Genomic DNA, 17,572 nt, shown 5'->3' with positions numbered 1-17,572 from the left:
CATCTGACTCACTCTTTAGGTAGAAATTACTGTACTGTCAGGTAATCAGTATTATAAGATAAGATATACTATTATTGTCCCTGTGGGGAAATTTTTCCTGGACTTATGGGATAGGGGCTGTGTTCTTAATCTGTTCACTGCCTTTAACTTGTAAAAATGAACTTCCTGGTGTTGGAATGTATGCAACTGTGCACCGGGCTATCACATATATGTGTCAATACATACAGTACATATACATATAGACATACAAGTACTAGTATTAACCACTCAATGAATGATGATGTTGATCTTAAAGAAAAAGGAAAGGTGTCTCTAAACATACAGTTTAGCTTTCTGAGCAGAATTCTATCATCTCCAATACACCTGCCATGTGTTTCCCACCAGGTGTGCTCTGAAAAAGGTCTAAGACACGACAAGGACAACAATATTTAATCTTTGGTTTATATTAAACACATGTTTATATATGCAACACACAATTTCATCTCAAAGCCAGTAATTATAAAATAACAATATATAACTTCTAGCATGAAAAGAAAATATATGGACATTCTGGGGATCTACACAGTACATTAAAAAAAACACAAGGCAATCACTTTTTTCAACTTCCAGAGTCCTGAAAGCATACAGTAATCATACATAGAAATTCTTACTGGAGACCCCTTTTAATGACTATTTGACAGTACATAAACGCTTTCAGTCCTCCAAATCATATTCTTACAATTCTTAAAGTGGTATCTGGTTGAGGAGTACTGATATAAGGCACAAAAACATACATGAATGTCTTTCTGAAAATATTGTTCTTAAACAAATGTATAGGCTATACAACAAAAATTCATTATTTAAAAAATTAAATACAAATATTAATATTAATAGAACATATTAACTTAAAATTAAGCAACTTTACATCAGTTTACATCATTAGTTTTAAGAAACCCTGAGGAATTACTTTTGAATGATACTTTCTGTAAGATTGCAGACACCCCATTATAGCCCTGCACCATTCACACCTGAAGCTGGGTATTGATCAAACCGTCACTATACCAGTGTACAGGCTGTACAACACGCTTACCTAAATACAGTATACATAGTTTTATAATTTCTAGTTATTGATTGATTGATCAAGACATGCTGTGGACATGAGTCAGCAGTCAGAATGTATTTTGAATCAATACCCAGCCCTACTCACAACACAATCACAATGCCAAGCTGAGAGCAATTCTATAAATATGTAATACACAAAACACACTCTCCCAAATACAGTCATCAATAAAGGGAGAATCTACCCACAGATACACTGACACGATCTGTGGTCATCAGCAAATACTCTGCCAGAAACTTTACCAACGTACGACTGGACTGTGTGTCCACAGGAAACCAGTAACTCAAAGGCCTGCACACCAATGGGTGATATTTACAGTTCACATGCTGTTCTGTCCAACGACACCTGAGCAGAGGTCTAATCAGCCACATTCACCTGTGATCAGTTATTCTGAGGTTACAGCAGGGTGACCTCAGAATATAGAGGAAGTAATATTCCCGAAAACGCTAAAACGCTCGTTTTCAATTTCAGTTTCAAATGTTGAAATTCTTGTTCAGTCAATACACTGTTGGCTGTTTTTCCAGATAATTAAGCTCCCGTTAGATCCATGAGTTGTTTCAAAACCCCGTCACCACTGGCTCCTAAATGTTTTCAGCTGACACATTTTTAAGTGAGAACCGTGTAAAAGGGTCTTATTTGCACTTGATGGCTACATGTTTTGGTGTTTTACATTCCCTGGCCTGAAAATGTTCTGTATGTTTGAATCTCATGGCTCTCATCAACACAGCAGTCAGCAGCTGTTTTGAGCAATCAAGCTCTAACAAACAACTGTGTGGTACCTGCACAGCAACAAACACCAAAGAAAAGTGTAGCATTTGGCGAGCTAACGGCAAACTTAATAGAGTTGATGGAGTCCAACTAGAGTAATTAAAGGTGAAGTGAATACTGGACATTTGTTAGAAATAGGATAACAATGTTGCATGTCTGCTGGATGGGTAAGTAAGAAATCATTTCATAACACCATAGCCATGAAATATGATATGTATAGGTAATCATTTGTCAGTGCTGTGGATCTGTCAGCTCAGAAAAACCTTGAAGTTTGATACAAAGCAAATTTTGCAACCCCAGATTTAGTCAAGAAAATAGCAGCTGAAGGAAACAAACATGTCAGCCCTTCATTCCAGTGAAAGCTGCTCATCGATAAGAGTATGTGTACTTCCATGCCCATTTGTGCCTGGCTGACTGCTCGCCCACAATGATTTGCGCACACAGCCTATAATGGGAAAGCAAAGCAAAGTACCATTGAGCTCTGTCACCACCTGTTAGTTACAGCTGGGTGTTGCTAAAGCCTTTTCTGGGAGGAACCACATATCAGATTAGGATCGTGTACTCTGTGCCACATAAAATACATGTGGGCTGACAGGAATCTATGTACCAATAAAACTTCTTTATAAAAGCAAGGGTCATATCCATCAAGTGTGCTGGAGGGAATGTACAGTCCTGCTGTCTTCACACCCATGTGGGAAGAAGGACCAAGTCCTGCCTTGGCCAGACACATCCCCATGTAAACATCATCAATGGGAAGAATAGGAATGGAGTGGGACATTTTGTATATGACCAAAGCTGTATAGCCAGACAAGAGGAAGCCCCCACCACCACAGTAAGGGGGATATGAGTTTGATTCCTGTACCTGAACTGGGATAAAATACTTGCTCCCTGATGATCTAATGGGCCCAACATTCTGGATCAGATGGCCGGTGAAGAGGTGCTTGCTTCCATCATTGTCCTTGAGGCCTTGAAGATACTCGACCATGTTGTCTGTGTTAGCAAAGACGTCGTCATCACCATTTAGCAGGAAGCGAGCGTTGGGACAGTTCCTTTCCATCCACTCCAGGAAGAGTATCTGCTTCAAGGTGAGGTTGTAGAACGTGTCACTGAAGTCCCACTGGAGGATGTCACTGTGCTCACGCTGCTCCATCTCCAGAAGTTTGTTCAGTCTCGTTTTCTCAAAACCAGAAGCCGTCGTTCCTGAGATGAAGATCCTTCGGATCCACGCGCCATCCTGTCGCCTCTCTTTGGCCCAGGTTTTGCGCAGCACCTCTCTGCGGTCGTAGTTCCCAGGTGAGCTTTTAATGACAAGCAGGAGAAAGACTTCCCCTGATCTATCAGCTCCTCCACATTTGTCAGGAAGGTCCAGCAGCATGGGGAAATGGCGACAGTGTCGGTAGTAGAGAAAGTCTTTTATGTTACCAGGAAGCGAGCCGAAGCCTGTGACATTGGCAGCAGCCAGATTCTGTTGACATCTTGGCCAGGAGAACACGTAAGAGCTGTTTTTAGTGCGTTGTCTTATGTGACTGTTACTCACTCTCACATCTTCATGAAGGCGGATGGTTTTACGGTCAATAAAATCTTTACAGAGATGGAGGACCAACAGACCAAGAGCTACTGCCAGCAATAAAGTTTTTGCTCTGATGTTTCTCATCCTTGGAACTCTGCAGTGACAAAACAAAACACAGTTGTCTTACCAAAACATTTCATTATGGCATGAAGCTACTGATAACAGTAGTTTTAATTGAAATGTGGGGAGTCACAGTATCACATATATATTAGGCAGTATTCTACATGCCTACTGCAAAGTAAATGAACAGGTGGTATCATACTTTGCTAAACAGACACAGATATTCTTTTTCTCAGGAGTTGGTGGACTGAACCAAAACTAAAAGTTGATTGAATGGTGGTCTGATATTTGAGAGACTGATTACACTAAAATACATGTGTTGCTCTGTTCCTGCTTCATGTGTAAGTAGGTAAAGTGCTCAAACATGAGTCAGAACCGAAAGTGATGTAGTCTCAAGGATCGTTGGTGTTTGCTTTGGAGCAGTTCAAACACAACTGTAATCCTGGATTAAGATTAACACTTCCGTTGTGTTGTTAATATTGTATTATATGAAGTGGTTTAACAAACATATCTTGTACATTTAAATGAACTGGTCGAATAAAGCCAGGGGATTACGATTTGAAGAGATTTCCACAAAACATAATAATTCCCATCAAATCAGTTTTGAGTTGTCCTGTCCACATATAAATTATGATCGTATAAATATAATGAATATTGGAAAAGTTGTGAATTTGCACATGGACACATTAAATCACTGCTTAATAATATTCATGAATAAGGCCTATTTAGTCCAGACTCAGTGTCAGCAAATTTTCTGAATCTGTGCAATGGCTGGAAGGGATGGGTGCTTCGTTCTCAAAACAACTGCTTTATGAATCATCACAGCTGAGATACTGTTAAGTTCTTGGGCTGTTGTGGTATCAGTATTTGTCGTTAACATGATGGTAGGCCTTTGTTGCTTTGTTCCCTCTGATCGTGTGTATGTAAGTGTTGTTTGACTACATTGTCATTGTGTTTGCAATGTGTGAGCTGTGGTTATTGTGGACACAATACATTCCTAAAAAAGCTAATGAGACAGCACTCCATTGATTAGCCGTGTTGTTGGTTTTGTGAGCAAAGCTGCTGCTGTGCCACTTTTAGCATACCCGATCCACTCCCTCTAGCTCAAGTATGTTAGCAGAATAACAAATCCAGCGGCGTCCTCTAACACTTGCTATCAGATATCCAAGTGCACAGTTAACTTTAGAAAGTGACAGCGTCAGTGCCAGTTTAAAGCCTGACGTTAAAGTTAGCACACACCAGAGTACTTTGGTCTGTAGGTCATCCTTCACCGATGTGGGTTTGTCAATGACCGTCGCTGATGCCAATATATAGAGAGCAGGGCTTCAGTGCACTTAATTCCAGCCTTTATCAGCAAATAACAAAATCCCATCTCAGGCGTGCAGACATATTTTTTTAATGGGCCTTTAGAGAGTAGCATCGGCCGACGCCAATTATCTCAAAAAGCCAGGTACTGGCCTGATTAATCAGTCAACCAATTAATTGGTTTACCTCTGCTCTTAAATGATCATTAAGGCATGCTGTGGTGGCAAGCACTGCATGGTATAATGCACATTCTGCAGATGACTGGAGCATCCTTTCAACCAACAAGCGATTTACTGGAGATACAACAGCTAGTCTGGATGTGGTTATAAATCAATCCAAAATTCAAAATCATTCGAGATTTTTTTTCTGTAAAATACAGATCATGGAGTTATACTTCATTTTATACCTACAATATGAAAATTCCTGTAAAATATGAGCTCAGTTAAATTTTTAGCAGCAGCAGATTGTACTGAAGCTGGCCTCTCTGGAAAAAAAACAGAATACAGAATAATGGGAAAGACATTCTTCTTGGTTAATGGCTGTTTAGCCTTAATCGCGGAGTATACGGCCCATAGATTAAACCTGGCGCATGTTTCTTGCCCTCTGCCTTGAACACCAAGCCAACTGAGCCTCAGAGCAGACATGAGGTGGCCTGGCATCCGCCTGCAGAATCCTCAAGCTGTACTCTGACATCGGGTGTGGGGTGGCAACAAATCAAAAGCTGTCAAGTCCCCTCCAAATGGGTGGAATTGGTGATGTCAGAGATGTAGTCATTAGAACAAACTATTCATTTAGTGAAATGTGAAAACAGGGAAACTCCCAACCCAGCATTCACATTTACTGTAAAAATGACAGAAAAATGACGTGCCTATGCTTTACACTAGCCTCACTCAGCTGGAGGAAACCGTGCAGAAAAACACACAACTGACGGATTGCATGTAACCTTTAGAATTAAAAAGCTGGGAGAGGTTTGAGTGAACTTATTTACTCCACATAATTCAGTTAATGGAGTATTTTCTTCACCAGATCAATAGCAGATCATGTAGTTGTAGTATGTACATATTTATTGTGGTAGAAACTGTACTTCTTCTTTACACTGTCAAGAGTCTTGTGCTGTTGAAATATTACTAATATACTAATACGCCTGCCCTCTTTTCTATTGCTTGTTGATTGTGTTTTGCATCATTTTGAGAAACTTTCCTATAAGTGGTGTTACAGGGAGGGACGCTATACTACCAGACTCTCCAGGACACTGACTGAACTATATTTTATGGCCTAAAACGTATCCCAAAATATTACCTGCAGATACATAGCAGTGGAATATAATAAGGTACATTTATTAAGTACTTCAGTGCACATATTTGCAATTGCGTTTTTCTGCTGCTTTATACCCCTTCTTCACTACATTCCATGTGCACATCTCTAAAGTTATCCACCTACAGTCTCTTCCTTCTCTAAGCATCAGTGGCCACAGACAGAGAAACAGTCACTTCATATTTCACTTAAAATTTGCATACAAGCATTGACTGTATACTGCTGTCTGTCTATGTTTATTTTATGCTTCTAGAATATCTGGACATACAGGTCAGCCATAGCATATACAGACTTTCACTTTCTGTTCCTGTATGCTGTTCCCGCTGAAATCCTTGTGGGATTTATAATAACCTGTTGCGCTCACAACCTACATCATCCATGAGAGTGGAAACAGAAAACTCTGTCAGTCATTTATAAACAGTGGTGGAAAGTGACAAAGTCGATTTATTGAAGAGCTGTACTGAGATATTTCCTTCTCGCATGGTTTCATTGAAATTGTAAAGTGGTAAAATCATCCAATATTTCACAAGACAGTAAATTTTACAGGAAAGTCCAAAGAGACATGTCTATTTTTAGATTGTTGAATTTGTACTTTTGCCTAAGTAAATAACCAGAGTACTTATTCCACCACTGTTCATTTATAATTAGACAAAAGAATAACTAAACAATATGAATAACCTCAAAAACCTGATGACACTGCAGAAGAAAAGCATGTAGGAGAAATACAACGAACGAAATTTTATAAGACATTTTGTTTGAAAACTATAAAACCTTCTTGAATGCATTTTAGACGGATGCAAACATACAGCCAACACTTCTGCATTTCTACAGAAACGAAAGAATTTTGAAATTTAGGTTAAACTCAAAACTCACTGCTGAACATCATGTGATTATTTCCTTTACGGCATCAGCGTCTTCTTTACAGGAACCAAGCAAATATACAATGAAACGATGATAATACAGCCTATTGCTGCACATTTGATGACACAAGCATACCGCCGTGCACCCTGACCATGTTGGCCGGTGCGCACAAGGAAGTCTAATTTAAAGGATCGGGTGGCTGTTACATTTAACTGGCATATAAGGGATTGTGCGTAACGACGAAGGCTGCAGCGTTAAAAAATATAAAGGCAACAAGAGAGGACTGTTAAAAGAGAGAGACAACAAAGGAAAGAAATGTTATAAAAGAAGACACATTTTAAAAAAATGTTTCCCGTTTTTCCACCCCGATTATTGATGCGGAATGCATCTGTCTGTTATTCAAACAAGCATCCCGATTAGGCGGGACAGCGTATCGATTAAGCCCCGACTGCTCCCTGAAATATTCCCCGTTACTCGAACACAGAGAGTGAAAAGTGAGCAGCATCGCGGATAAACAGCGTTACAGGCGCTTCGTCCGCGTATCTGACGGTAAGTGAAGGGCTCTCACCGGTGAAAGGAGACAGATCCTGCCGACGGTCACTGCAGCAACACAGATTTCTGACTAATTCAATGACCAGCAGCATGACTGTGTGGTCCTGTGTACTGGGCGGTGCCAATCTCTACTGCTGCGTCAGGGGTCCCACCGGAGATCCATCAACCCCTCCATCAACCCCTCCATCAATCCCTCTATCGATCTATTGTCGTGGAAAATCTATTTGTGAGAATCTGAAATACAGTCAGAGACCTAAACCGTCTATCTGAGTTTCATCAGTCACACAGAGAGCAATGCAATCTGCAGGGCAACAAAACAATAAGGAACTTGTATTGTCAGTATGTTTTATATACTAGACCAGGGGTTTACTTAACCACATTTCAGAGGAAATGTAGGCTCAGTTATTTTCCTGAGAAAGATTTTAAACATCTGTAATGGGCATATGAGGCCCTGTTACAAAATAAACTTTACAATAAATTAAATCACTTCAACCAGCTAACATTAAAATGCTACTAATATGTTAATAGTGCAGTCATTCTAATGTATATTATATGTATCAGGGTCTCTTTGACTACACGTATCCACCACATGATCAAGCACAACAACCCCAGTCGATTCCTTAGTGACTTCATAATATCGAATTCTAACAAGTCTTAGAACTGAGACTCATGTAGAGCTTCAGCTTGTGGGAGGCCTTCTCTGCCTCTCCGGGTCTGTCCTGAAGCGTCTGCCTTAGGGAATGGGTCTCTACAAGAACAAAAAAAAATAGCTCAATTCAGCACAATATTCAGAAATACTTTCATTTTGTTCCTGATTCGGTTCATAAAGTTCTTCATCTTCCAGCAATGACCAGTGGTTTTGTCTAGTCTAGTCTAGTATCAGGTAGGGTTGCAGCCCATCCTGTATAGTACGGGGTCATCCCATAATGAAAGATAAACGCCACTGTCCAATAATAATGGATTAATATTTAACCAGTACAGGATGCAATTTTGTCTCATAGTCTCATGCACACCCTACTCTAATGCATACACCACATTTTCATATGCCTGGAATGACATGAGAAATAATAAAAGCAAAAGAGTTTCATGAGACAAAGTGAAGTCTGAATTCACAGAGGAGAATGACACCTGGGACGACAGGTGAGCTCCGGAGAATCATATATGCATATTTTTTTTTTTTTTTTTTTTAATGTTGGCAGATGGCTCAAATTCAATTCTGCCTACAAAGGGAGGAGTCTTTTCCGTCAGTCATGGTGGACTTTGCAGCAGGTTCACCACGTCCGAATAGCACACGGGAGAAGGATGCTCAATTCATGACACGCCAGCCTAGAGGCAGATCTGCGCAGCTGGTGTTATATGGTATATATATATATATATATATATATATAGTCATTATTTTGGCATTCAGCCTGCTAATGCCTACTTATACATTTTTTGGAACGCAGTATTTTCACACTGTGGTATGGGTATGTGCCCATTTGTCTTACTATTACACAACTGATGACTGTCTTCCTCACCCTGCTCAATGTGGCAAACTGACTTTTTGCGAAATACAAAAATGGAGTCTGAGTTACCTCAAATGCCACTCTGACAACACAACTGAAGTCTGAAGTCTTCCTCTTGACTTTTAAAGAGCACACAGACTGAATGAAGAACAACACAGTGAGGATGAGTGAAAGGAAAGCTGCAAGATGGCAGCATGTACCAGAGGAGGATAACACTTCTGTGAATGTTGCTGGCTAAAATAGCTAACAAAAACCCTCTGGATGGATTTTCACTGTTACTGCTATTTGTTCTCCATGTCTAGAGAGGTCAGGGAATATATGGTTCGAAGTAAGAAGAAACACATATATCAGAATCAGCTGTATTGGTCAAATATGTGTGCAGATACAAGGATTTTAATGCTGCTTTTTCTTCTTTCATCTCAATGTACTGACACAGGAATAAACATCACAGCTAAGTAGAGTGCATGTGAAAAAAATGGTTCATTTAAACTGTAAAACATAATCTGTAATGGAAGGAAGTGGATGTTTTTGTGCGTGGGTATGTATAATCTTGTTTTTGCTTCAATGCCATGTCCCATTCGCTGATCATAACTTACACCTTGGTGGCAGAAACACACTTTCCTTTCATCACCCCGCCAGACGCAGGCATAAGCATTGCCAGTTCAGCAAATTTCAATGTGAAAAAGAGAAAGTGAGGAAAAGGGAGAGGTGCATTTCTCTGTAATGGAATACAGATTTAACTCAGCAACTTTAAGATTTAATGTGTCATAAACTGCAGAATTGTAATTGCGCAGAATGACATACAATGACTTCAGGTCCAGTTGCTGTAGCGTCGCTCGGGGACAGATGGGCCGGAACCGAGAAGGGTGGTGCAAGGCCAGTGCCAGATCCTGACAAATGGACTGTGATCTGACTTCCTGTGAGCTTGAGCTGCGTCTCCATGCTGCTTGGATCTTTTTCTTTGTGTTTTTTTTTTTTTTTTTTTTTTGGATGTGACCTTAAGCATCGGAGCAGGTTCTCAGGTCACTGTCGATGAACTATTCATGATATAGGAATATCATCCTGCTTGTTTTATTATTTTGGGGTAAAGTAGGGCATTAACACAAAAACCAAAACATTTCTAAGAGATAGCAGGAGGATAAAAGCTGGAGAACCAGAAATGAAAATCTGGAGTTAAAAGAAGCGAGTTTGCCGGATTTAACCTTAATCTGACGTCAGCTGCTCATCTCCACTTGAGGCTAGCGGCTCGAGGCTACATTAGCTGCTACTAGCAAAACACCTGAATATCCAACTGTAATGATAAGGCGCAGTATCACTGACTGTCCACCATGAGTCCGACAATGTGGGACAATGCCTAATCAGCAGAGTACTCTTTTAAAGGTTTCTTGTGCATGTGGGGTTAAAAGTTGAATTCCCTTACGTAACTCTATAAGGTCAACTCCAAAAATCAATTAATACACTTAGCTTGATCCAGTGCTAGCTGGGCTAAACATCAAGGTTGTTGAAGATCATGGGAGGTGCCGCCACAGCCCAAACCGCCCACCCTGATTGTTCATTATACAGTGGAAATACTGTCTCATGGGTGCCTCAAAGACTCACACTGTCAGTTCATATAAAATTTCTCTCAGATATTTGATCACATGCAAAATGGACCGATCCAGGAACAAAAATGATACATCAGTAGTAAACTCAACTCAGTAAAGCAATCCAGGAGGACAAACAGAGCAGAACAAAAGCAGGTTGTTTGGTAACTGGAAAGTAACGACCTAATATTAATAATGGAATCCTTACTCAATATTTACTCAGATATCTTTGATTTCATATGAATAGAACAAGCACTCCTCTGAGCTAATGGGATGCAACAAAGCTCGTCTTGGCTTTGGCTTAATAAGACATTTAGGTGTGTCCTGGTCCATTGTTCTCAGATGCTGCTTACTCTGCTTTACACAGAAGACAGGTGGCAAAAAAAACTCCAAATGAATCCTAATGTTGCTCTGTGTCTGCTTGATGTTTTGTGTTTAAGCTTGTTGAGCTTCTCCCCAAGAGGCCAAAAAATTAATTATTGCAGGTCTAGTTACCTTATGTATAAAAGTTTCAATAAAAGTTTGACATTTTGGGAAAAACACTTCTTCACTTTGTGTAGATGAGAACTTCCCGCTGTCATAACTTAGGGCAACAGCCAGCAGCTAGTTAGCTCAGCACAAAGACTGGACACAGGGGGAAACTAGCTGGCTAAGCTAATCGGCTACCAGTTGTATCTTCATACTCAACGGATAGTTATGAGGGTGGAAATAAGCATATTTCCCAAAATGTCCAACTTTTGCTTTAAGTGCTGTATTTTAGATATATACAGTATATATACTATTAAAATTATTTGGAATAAATAGAAATTTACACAGAATGTCATGTTGCAGCTCCACATTTCATCAATCCAGTGTTACATTTCAGGCACTAATGCAAAGCTGCAGACACCCAGTGAGCAGCAAGCTTGGGAGTTTTTGACAGTTCATAGAGGAAACCAAAAGCAGGGGGTTTTCTCACCACAGTATGACAAAATAGTCGTCAGATGGCGGTGGATGATGGTCAGTGTTCAGGTTTAATTTATCTTGACGTAGAAACATAACAAAATATTCAAAGTAATATTAACAGGACAGGCAAGGCAAGCTAACTCTGCTAAAGTATAAAAACAGTTCAAGCCAAAAGGAAATGTTAAAAAGTCTATACACAACCGACAGCAACAAAAAGTCATGTGACCAGCTCAAGGTATTTGAACGGAAATGTCTCTTCAAAGTCCTGGATGGTCACTTTGATTTTTTGTCGGTTGCTATCTGTGTTGCTGATTTTTCAGTGTGATCATGAAGCGTCTTCACACATTGACAAGTGTGTGAGTCATCAGTCTGCTTTAACTGGAAAGTGATCACGCACACACGCAGCACTGACAGGAGTCCTGAGTGTATGTTTATGTGCTGAAACACTCACTTCTATTCATTTACAGGCACTCGTCGTTTACCGTTGACAAGTTTTAAGTAAGTCAAGAGTCAGAGTGGATGCCGTTTATGTTCAACTTCAGTGTGTGTTACAAACTCAGTTCTTCCAAAGCTTTCTTCTGTGCTTCTCGACTGTCCGTCTGATGAGAAAGTCAAAGTGGGTCGCACTGCTGGTCAATACGAGAGAGACTGATGGTAACACTGTGTTTGCAAAAAAACCATCCACTTCCTCTTTCTCAGCCACATCCTCTTTGTAGCTTGTCACGTTAAACTCTTTTCTCAGAATGAGGGATGTCAGCTGAATACTTCTGACTGGCTACCTGTGTCTGTGTATTTTGTACACACACACATACACACACTCCACTAATAGCTCAGACGAGTGCAGTGTGAAAAGGCTTTCGGCTAAAGAAATGAAGCACGCCAAATGAAGCAACATCAGTCAAATACACAGTACAGTGTGTGATGCTGCTCTTCTGTTTAGTGCCAGAGATGGTCAGTCAGTACAGTGGAGGGCTTTTCACACTGACGAGACGAACTGCTATTATTTTCAAACTGGAATGTTTCCCCATTTTTGCTTGAAGTACAATTTTAGCTACTCAGTATTTCGGGATCTCCTTTGTTGTTTATTGTGTTTTGTAGTGTGCCAGAAATCTTCAATGGGTGGCTGCAGGCAGGCTAGTTTCGCAGCCGGACTCTCTTACTATGCAGCCATGCAGGTCATCTTGATGAAATAAGCAAGCCCTTCCCTGAAAACGACGTTTACTTGGCAGCATGTTGCTCCAAAATCAGAATATATCCTTCAGCATTAATGGTGCCTTCACAAATGTGCAGGTGACCCATGTGCCATGTGCACTAATGCACCCCCACACCATCACAGATGATGGCTTTTGAACTGTGCTCTGATAACAAGCTGGATGATCCCTCTCCTCTTTAGCCCGGAGGACACGCCGTGCATGACTTCTAAAAAGAATTTCCAACTTTGACTCGTCGGACTACAGGACAGTTTACACTTCACCTCAGTCCATCTTAAACGAGCACAGGACCAGAGAAGCCGGTGGAATTTCTGGATCTGGTTTATATGCAGTTTCCCCTCTGCATGGAAGAGTTTCAGCTTGTATTTGTGGATGCAGTGATAAAGTGTGTTCACAGACGATGGATGTGTGATCCTGAGCCCATGCAGTGACGTCTCCTGCAGAATCATGTCTGTTTTCAGTGCAGTGCTGCTTGAGGGCCTGGAGATCACAGCCATCCACTATTGGTTTTCAACCTGGTCCCTTATGTAAAGAGATTTCTTTAGATTCTCTAAATCTTTTAATGACATTATGTACTATACACAACAAAACCCTATTTTTTATTATTATTTTTTTTTTACCAATTTTACATTGAGAGGCATTATTCTTAAGTAGTTGCACTATATGCCAGTGCAGTCTGTCACAGAGTGGTGACCACCCCCCACCCAGTCATGTTACTCACCTGTTGCCAGTTAACCTCATTAACTGTTAGATGGTCCACCAGCTGTTTTCTTTTGGCATTTCCCAGCTTTTCCAGTCTTCTGTTGCCACTGTCCCAACTGGCATCAAATTCTAAATGAGGATATAATTTTTTGAGGATTATAAGTTTCCCAGTTTTAACACCTGATATTTTGTCTTTGTGTTATTTTCAATTAAATATGGGGCTTCAAGGTTTTGCAAATCATCAAAACATTCTGTTTCTTTTCACATTTTACAAAGTGTCCCAACTTTTTTGGAAACGGGGTTGTCCCTGTCATTTCATTAGTGCTGACTGGAAGATGCAGTCCAACGTGCTCTTTAGCTCAAATTTAACCAGTTAGTACCTAGTTGATAGGTGTCTGATATCCCTACTTGGTATCTTACACACTGTCATGCATGAAGACTCAGTTTCAAGTTTACCAAGCAACACAATCACACTGAAGACCCATAATTTATCAAATCATTTTAAGATTCACAGTGGTTGTCTGGACTATTGTCTTCCTGCAAGGGATGAAAACACATGTCCATTTTGCGTCGGAGGCGCCTCTTTAGCTGAAAGCGCCGCTGCACCAAGGTAGTGTTGTACTCTTGGGCTTTTAGCTTGGCATAGTAATCAGAGAACTTGTTAAAGAGGAAAGAGATCGGCATGCCGTTGAGGATGATTCCAAATGAGATGCAGCCAAAGGCCACAAAGCGGCCCAGGGTAGTTACAGGAACCACATCCCCGTAGCCCACAGTGGAGATACTGACCTAAGAGAGAAACGTGAATAGTACCTTATTATTCAGAGTTCAACACTTTCTTCACTATAATGATCAACACTCAGTAATGATGAGTACAAGAATGAACTAAAGTAAATTAAACTCGAGGGAATACAGTTGACACTTTCTAGCTGAGATGCTGCTAAACTGGTATAACTGGAAGGATCTTGTCAATTGTTTTGTGTACGAAGCCAGTCCACTTCCATTTAAAAAAAAAAAAAAAAACTTAACAGCTGTTTATGTGAAAAAGCCAAAGATAAGAACTTTCTGAGACTGTACTCTGTACAGCCAGGCTGCCAGTCTGTCCTCAGGTTGGACATCTGCACCGGCTTGTGCTGTGAGAGGGAACGTAGCCTCTCCGCCTCCAGCTGGTGCTCGTAACATGCCTGCCATTGCCCCACAGTGCAGGTGAAGGAGTCAGCTGCAAGTTTGAAATGAGCTTATGAGCTTTTTGCTGCCATGGCCCCATTGAGAGTTATTGAAATGCAGAATTTCAATGCTGGAGGTTTTTCAAAAGGAACAGCAAGATTTACTAGCAAACAGTAAACCACATACTACCAACATGCAAACTGGTTTGGGTAATTGAAAATCATTGTGTTAAATGCTTTTCTTTCTCCATTAAATAGCAAGAGAAGGGAGAATAGAGACATAGTCTTAGTTCAGGTCAGTGACTACATTCCCATGCTCCTGATATAGTCTTAATTTTGCCCTAGTGACAAATTGTACTACTAGAGTGCGGAGCCCTGTTTGCCATCGTGCAATAAAGAGGAAACTGTAACAGAAGTGCATTTTGGGAGATATAATTTACATGCACAAATTTGTTTTCATGTCAGAATGAACACAGCAAGACATGATTTCTTGTTGCAAATCATCGCTTGTACGCTTGATCCCTCACTGGCTTCCCACTCAGGAACACCGACCATTACGAGGAATTGTACTGAGAAATACACCGTCTTTGTCATTGCTATAGGGCACTATTTAAAGCACTGAAACATAAATAGTGACATAAATGGTATGGTTTAGGTGCAAGATTTATCCTGAAGTGCTCTTGAGCAAGGCTTATTCCTATGTTTGGAAAAAACTATTTCTACCGTAGTTCGCCCAGACATATTATATAGAGTCCAGATGAATTATCAAAGTGGGTGGTTTCAATTTTCATAAAGCAAACACTTTAGCAGGTTGTCCTTTCAACCAAATAAAATAATAATAATAATAATAACAAGGTGCGTGGTGTCAGGTTGGAATAAAAACCCTTACTTTCTTATTAGTTTCCTTTCCTTTGTGGTAGTATTGCTGACTATATCACATCTTTGTCTCCTACAGTAGGTGTATGGAGGGAAGATGAAGGTGAGGGGCAGATGTTTGCAGGTTAGCTTGGGGTTTAGAAGCTGGAGCATGACATGGATTTATTCAGCTACTGATACTCACTGCAGCCCACCACCAGGCATATGGAATACTGCTGATAGGAGATCCCTCAGTTTCCCTCTCGGCTGAATGAAGAAGAGCAGAGAAAGTGAAGATTCCCATAGCGATGAAAAGGAAAATGCAAGAGGCCTGCTGGTAGCACTGCCGCAAAGTGAACCCAAACGCTCTCATGCCGGTGGAGTGTCGAGCCAGCTTCAAAATCCGAAAGATTCGCAGCAGCTTGACGACTTTGAGAACGTGGCTGAACTTGCTGACCCGTGCAATGGTCCTGCGGTCTTCCTGTGCATTCCTGTCCTCAGCGTCAGTAAAGACATCAAAGACAATCTGGACAAAATAAGGCATGACTGCTATCATGTCCACAAAGTTGAGTCCACTCTTCAAGAACATCAAGATGTTAGGAGTGGTGAAAAGGCGAATTAAATATTCAAAGGTGAAGAAGACAATGGTGATGATCTCCACCCATTCCATGTGCGTTTTGTCTTTAATCCGATACTTTTGGAGTTCCTCCACAGTGTTGAGAGTCATTGCGAAAATGGAGAAGAGCACCAAAAGGTTGGAGACCACACTGAAAGCCTTCGCCAGAGTTGAAGAGTATGGATTCTCCACAAGGTTCCACAAAGTCTTCCGCGTGTCCCCAAATACCATGTCCTTAAAACACTCATCGTCGTACTTCACCTCGATCTCAGCCATCAGCTCCCTATCCACCTTCAGGTTGTCCTTCACCTCATCAACCTTCTCTTCGAACACCATCCAGCAGCAGAGCTGGGTGTCCTTTAGGCTCAGACCCCAGTATGCGATCTCCTCCTCAAAGTTGATGGGGCACATTTCCCGTACGATCCACAGCACCCCACTCGTGTAGAAATGGAAGATGTGGTGGAAGAAGGCAGGGTCACGGTCAAAGAAGAACTCGTTCTTGCGGACGGAGTAGTCGTCGCACAGCTTGAGGAGTTTTGCTCGGTCTCTGCACAGAGCCAACGAGCCTATCCGGGTTTGAGGATATTTAACGGCACACTGTTTGGGGATGTGGAACACTTTCCCCCCAACATTAATGTTGATGCTGTGTTGCCGTTCTGGCCTGTCCTCTGCTTTGGGGCACTCTGTTTTGACACCAGGACTGTCCAGATTCTCCAGGGATCTCCACGCTTTGACCGTTTTCTCCTGAGAAAATGGGAACGTTTTGTTGTCCTCTACACCCTTTGGCAGACAGTTCACTGTCGATCGGCGGTTTTGCAAACATCTCTGCAGCTGGACATTCTCTGATGCCATAGCAACTGTGGTTCAAGGCAGAAAGCCAAAACAGAAGAAAAAAAACATAACAGGAAACACTCCAGGAAAATGACTCTAGCAACACATAGTATCCTGCTGAACCATCAAAAAGTGTCTGGTCCTGCAGGAACTGATATCCTAGTGAATAGCAGCTCTTCCTGTTTTTCTGGATCACTTGTGGCTGAGATTGTAGTCTACCGAGTCATGGGGAGAGGAGGAGATTCCCCTCTCTAACTGTTGTTGTGAAGACAACACATTGGCATTTGATTCATCAGACTAGGAGATCAAGGGCAAACAGCAGGGATGTCATCCATTTAATCTCATTGGTGTCTCTCCAAGTTTCCTTAAGCAGTTGTAAATATAGGAGGGAGGTGGGATTAGGAAACAAAGTTGATTTAAGGATTTTGACGTGACGAGAAAAGGGGCCAAGCGAGGCCTTATATTGAGTTGACTCTATTCTTCTATTCTTTTTTTAAACAACATTTCTTTCATTTCCTCATATTACTCTCAGAACTCTGAACTGTTAAAATAATTCATTCTAAATAAATATTTTTAGTCTTAAAGGGGAAGCACAGACTGCTTACAAACTGAATACTGAATACTCTAAAAAT

At 41.0% G+C, this 17,572-nt stretch overlaps 2 protein-coding genes across 3 annotated transcripts; both read right to left on the bottom strand.

Annotated features, from left to right (window-relative positions):
- Positions 1-412: 412 nt before the first annotated feature.
- On the bottom strand, positions 413-7,693 carry LOC121605410 (N-acetyllactosaminide beta-1,3-N-acetylglucosaminyltransferase 3-like). Of its 2 annotated transcripts, none has more exons than XM_041935306.1 (2): positions 7,546-7,693; positions 413-3,531 (listed from the first exon to the last, which is right to left on the bottom strand). In XM_041935306.1, exon 2 carries the CDS (start codon positions 3,519-3,521, stop codon positions 2,382-2,384), a length of 1,140 nt encoding a protein of 379 aa, XP_041791240.1. In that variant the 5' UTR covers positions 3,522-3,531; positions 7,546-7,693; the 3' UTR covers positions 413-2,381. The 2 variants fall into 2 exon arrangements, with proteins under 2 accessions (XP_041791240.1, XP_041791241.1); XM_041935307.1 differs by lacking the exon at positions 7,546-7,693 and adding an exon at positions 6,990-7,123.
- A 6,272-nt stretch (positions 7,694-13,965) lies between these two features.
- LOC121605419 (potassium voltage-gated channel subfamily V member 2-like) lies at positions 13,966-16,961 on the bottom strand. The gene is made up of 2 exons (XM_041935324.1): positions 15,699-16,961; positions 13,966-14,261 (listed from the first exon to the last, which is right to left on the bottom strand). Exons 1-2 carry the CDS (start codon positions 16,959-16,961, stop codon positions 13,977-13,979), a joined length of 1,548 nt encoding a protein of 515 aa, XP_041791258.1. The 3' UTR covers positions 13,966-13,976.
- Positions 16,962-17,572: the final 611 nt, after the last annotated feature.

The sequence above is a fragment of the Chelmon rostratus genome, chromosome 4, assembly GCF_017976325.1.
Source record: "Chelmon rostratus isolate fCheRos1 chromosome 4, fCheRos1.pri, whole genome shotgun sequence".
Lineage (NCBI taxonomy): Eukaryota > Metazoa > Chordata > Actinopteri > Chaetodontiformes > Chaetodontidae > Chelmon > Chelmon rostratus.
Note: the sequence above shows the minus strand (reverse complement) of the source record. Positions and strands in the feature narration are given on the sequence as shown.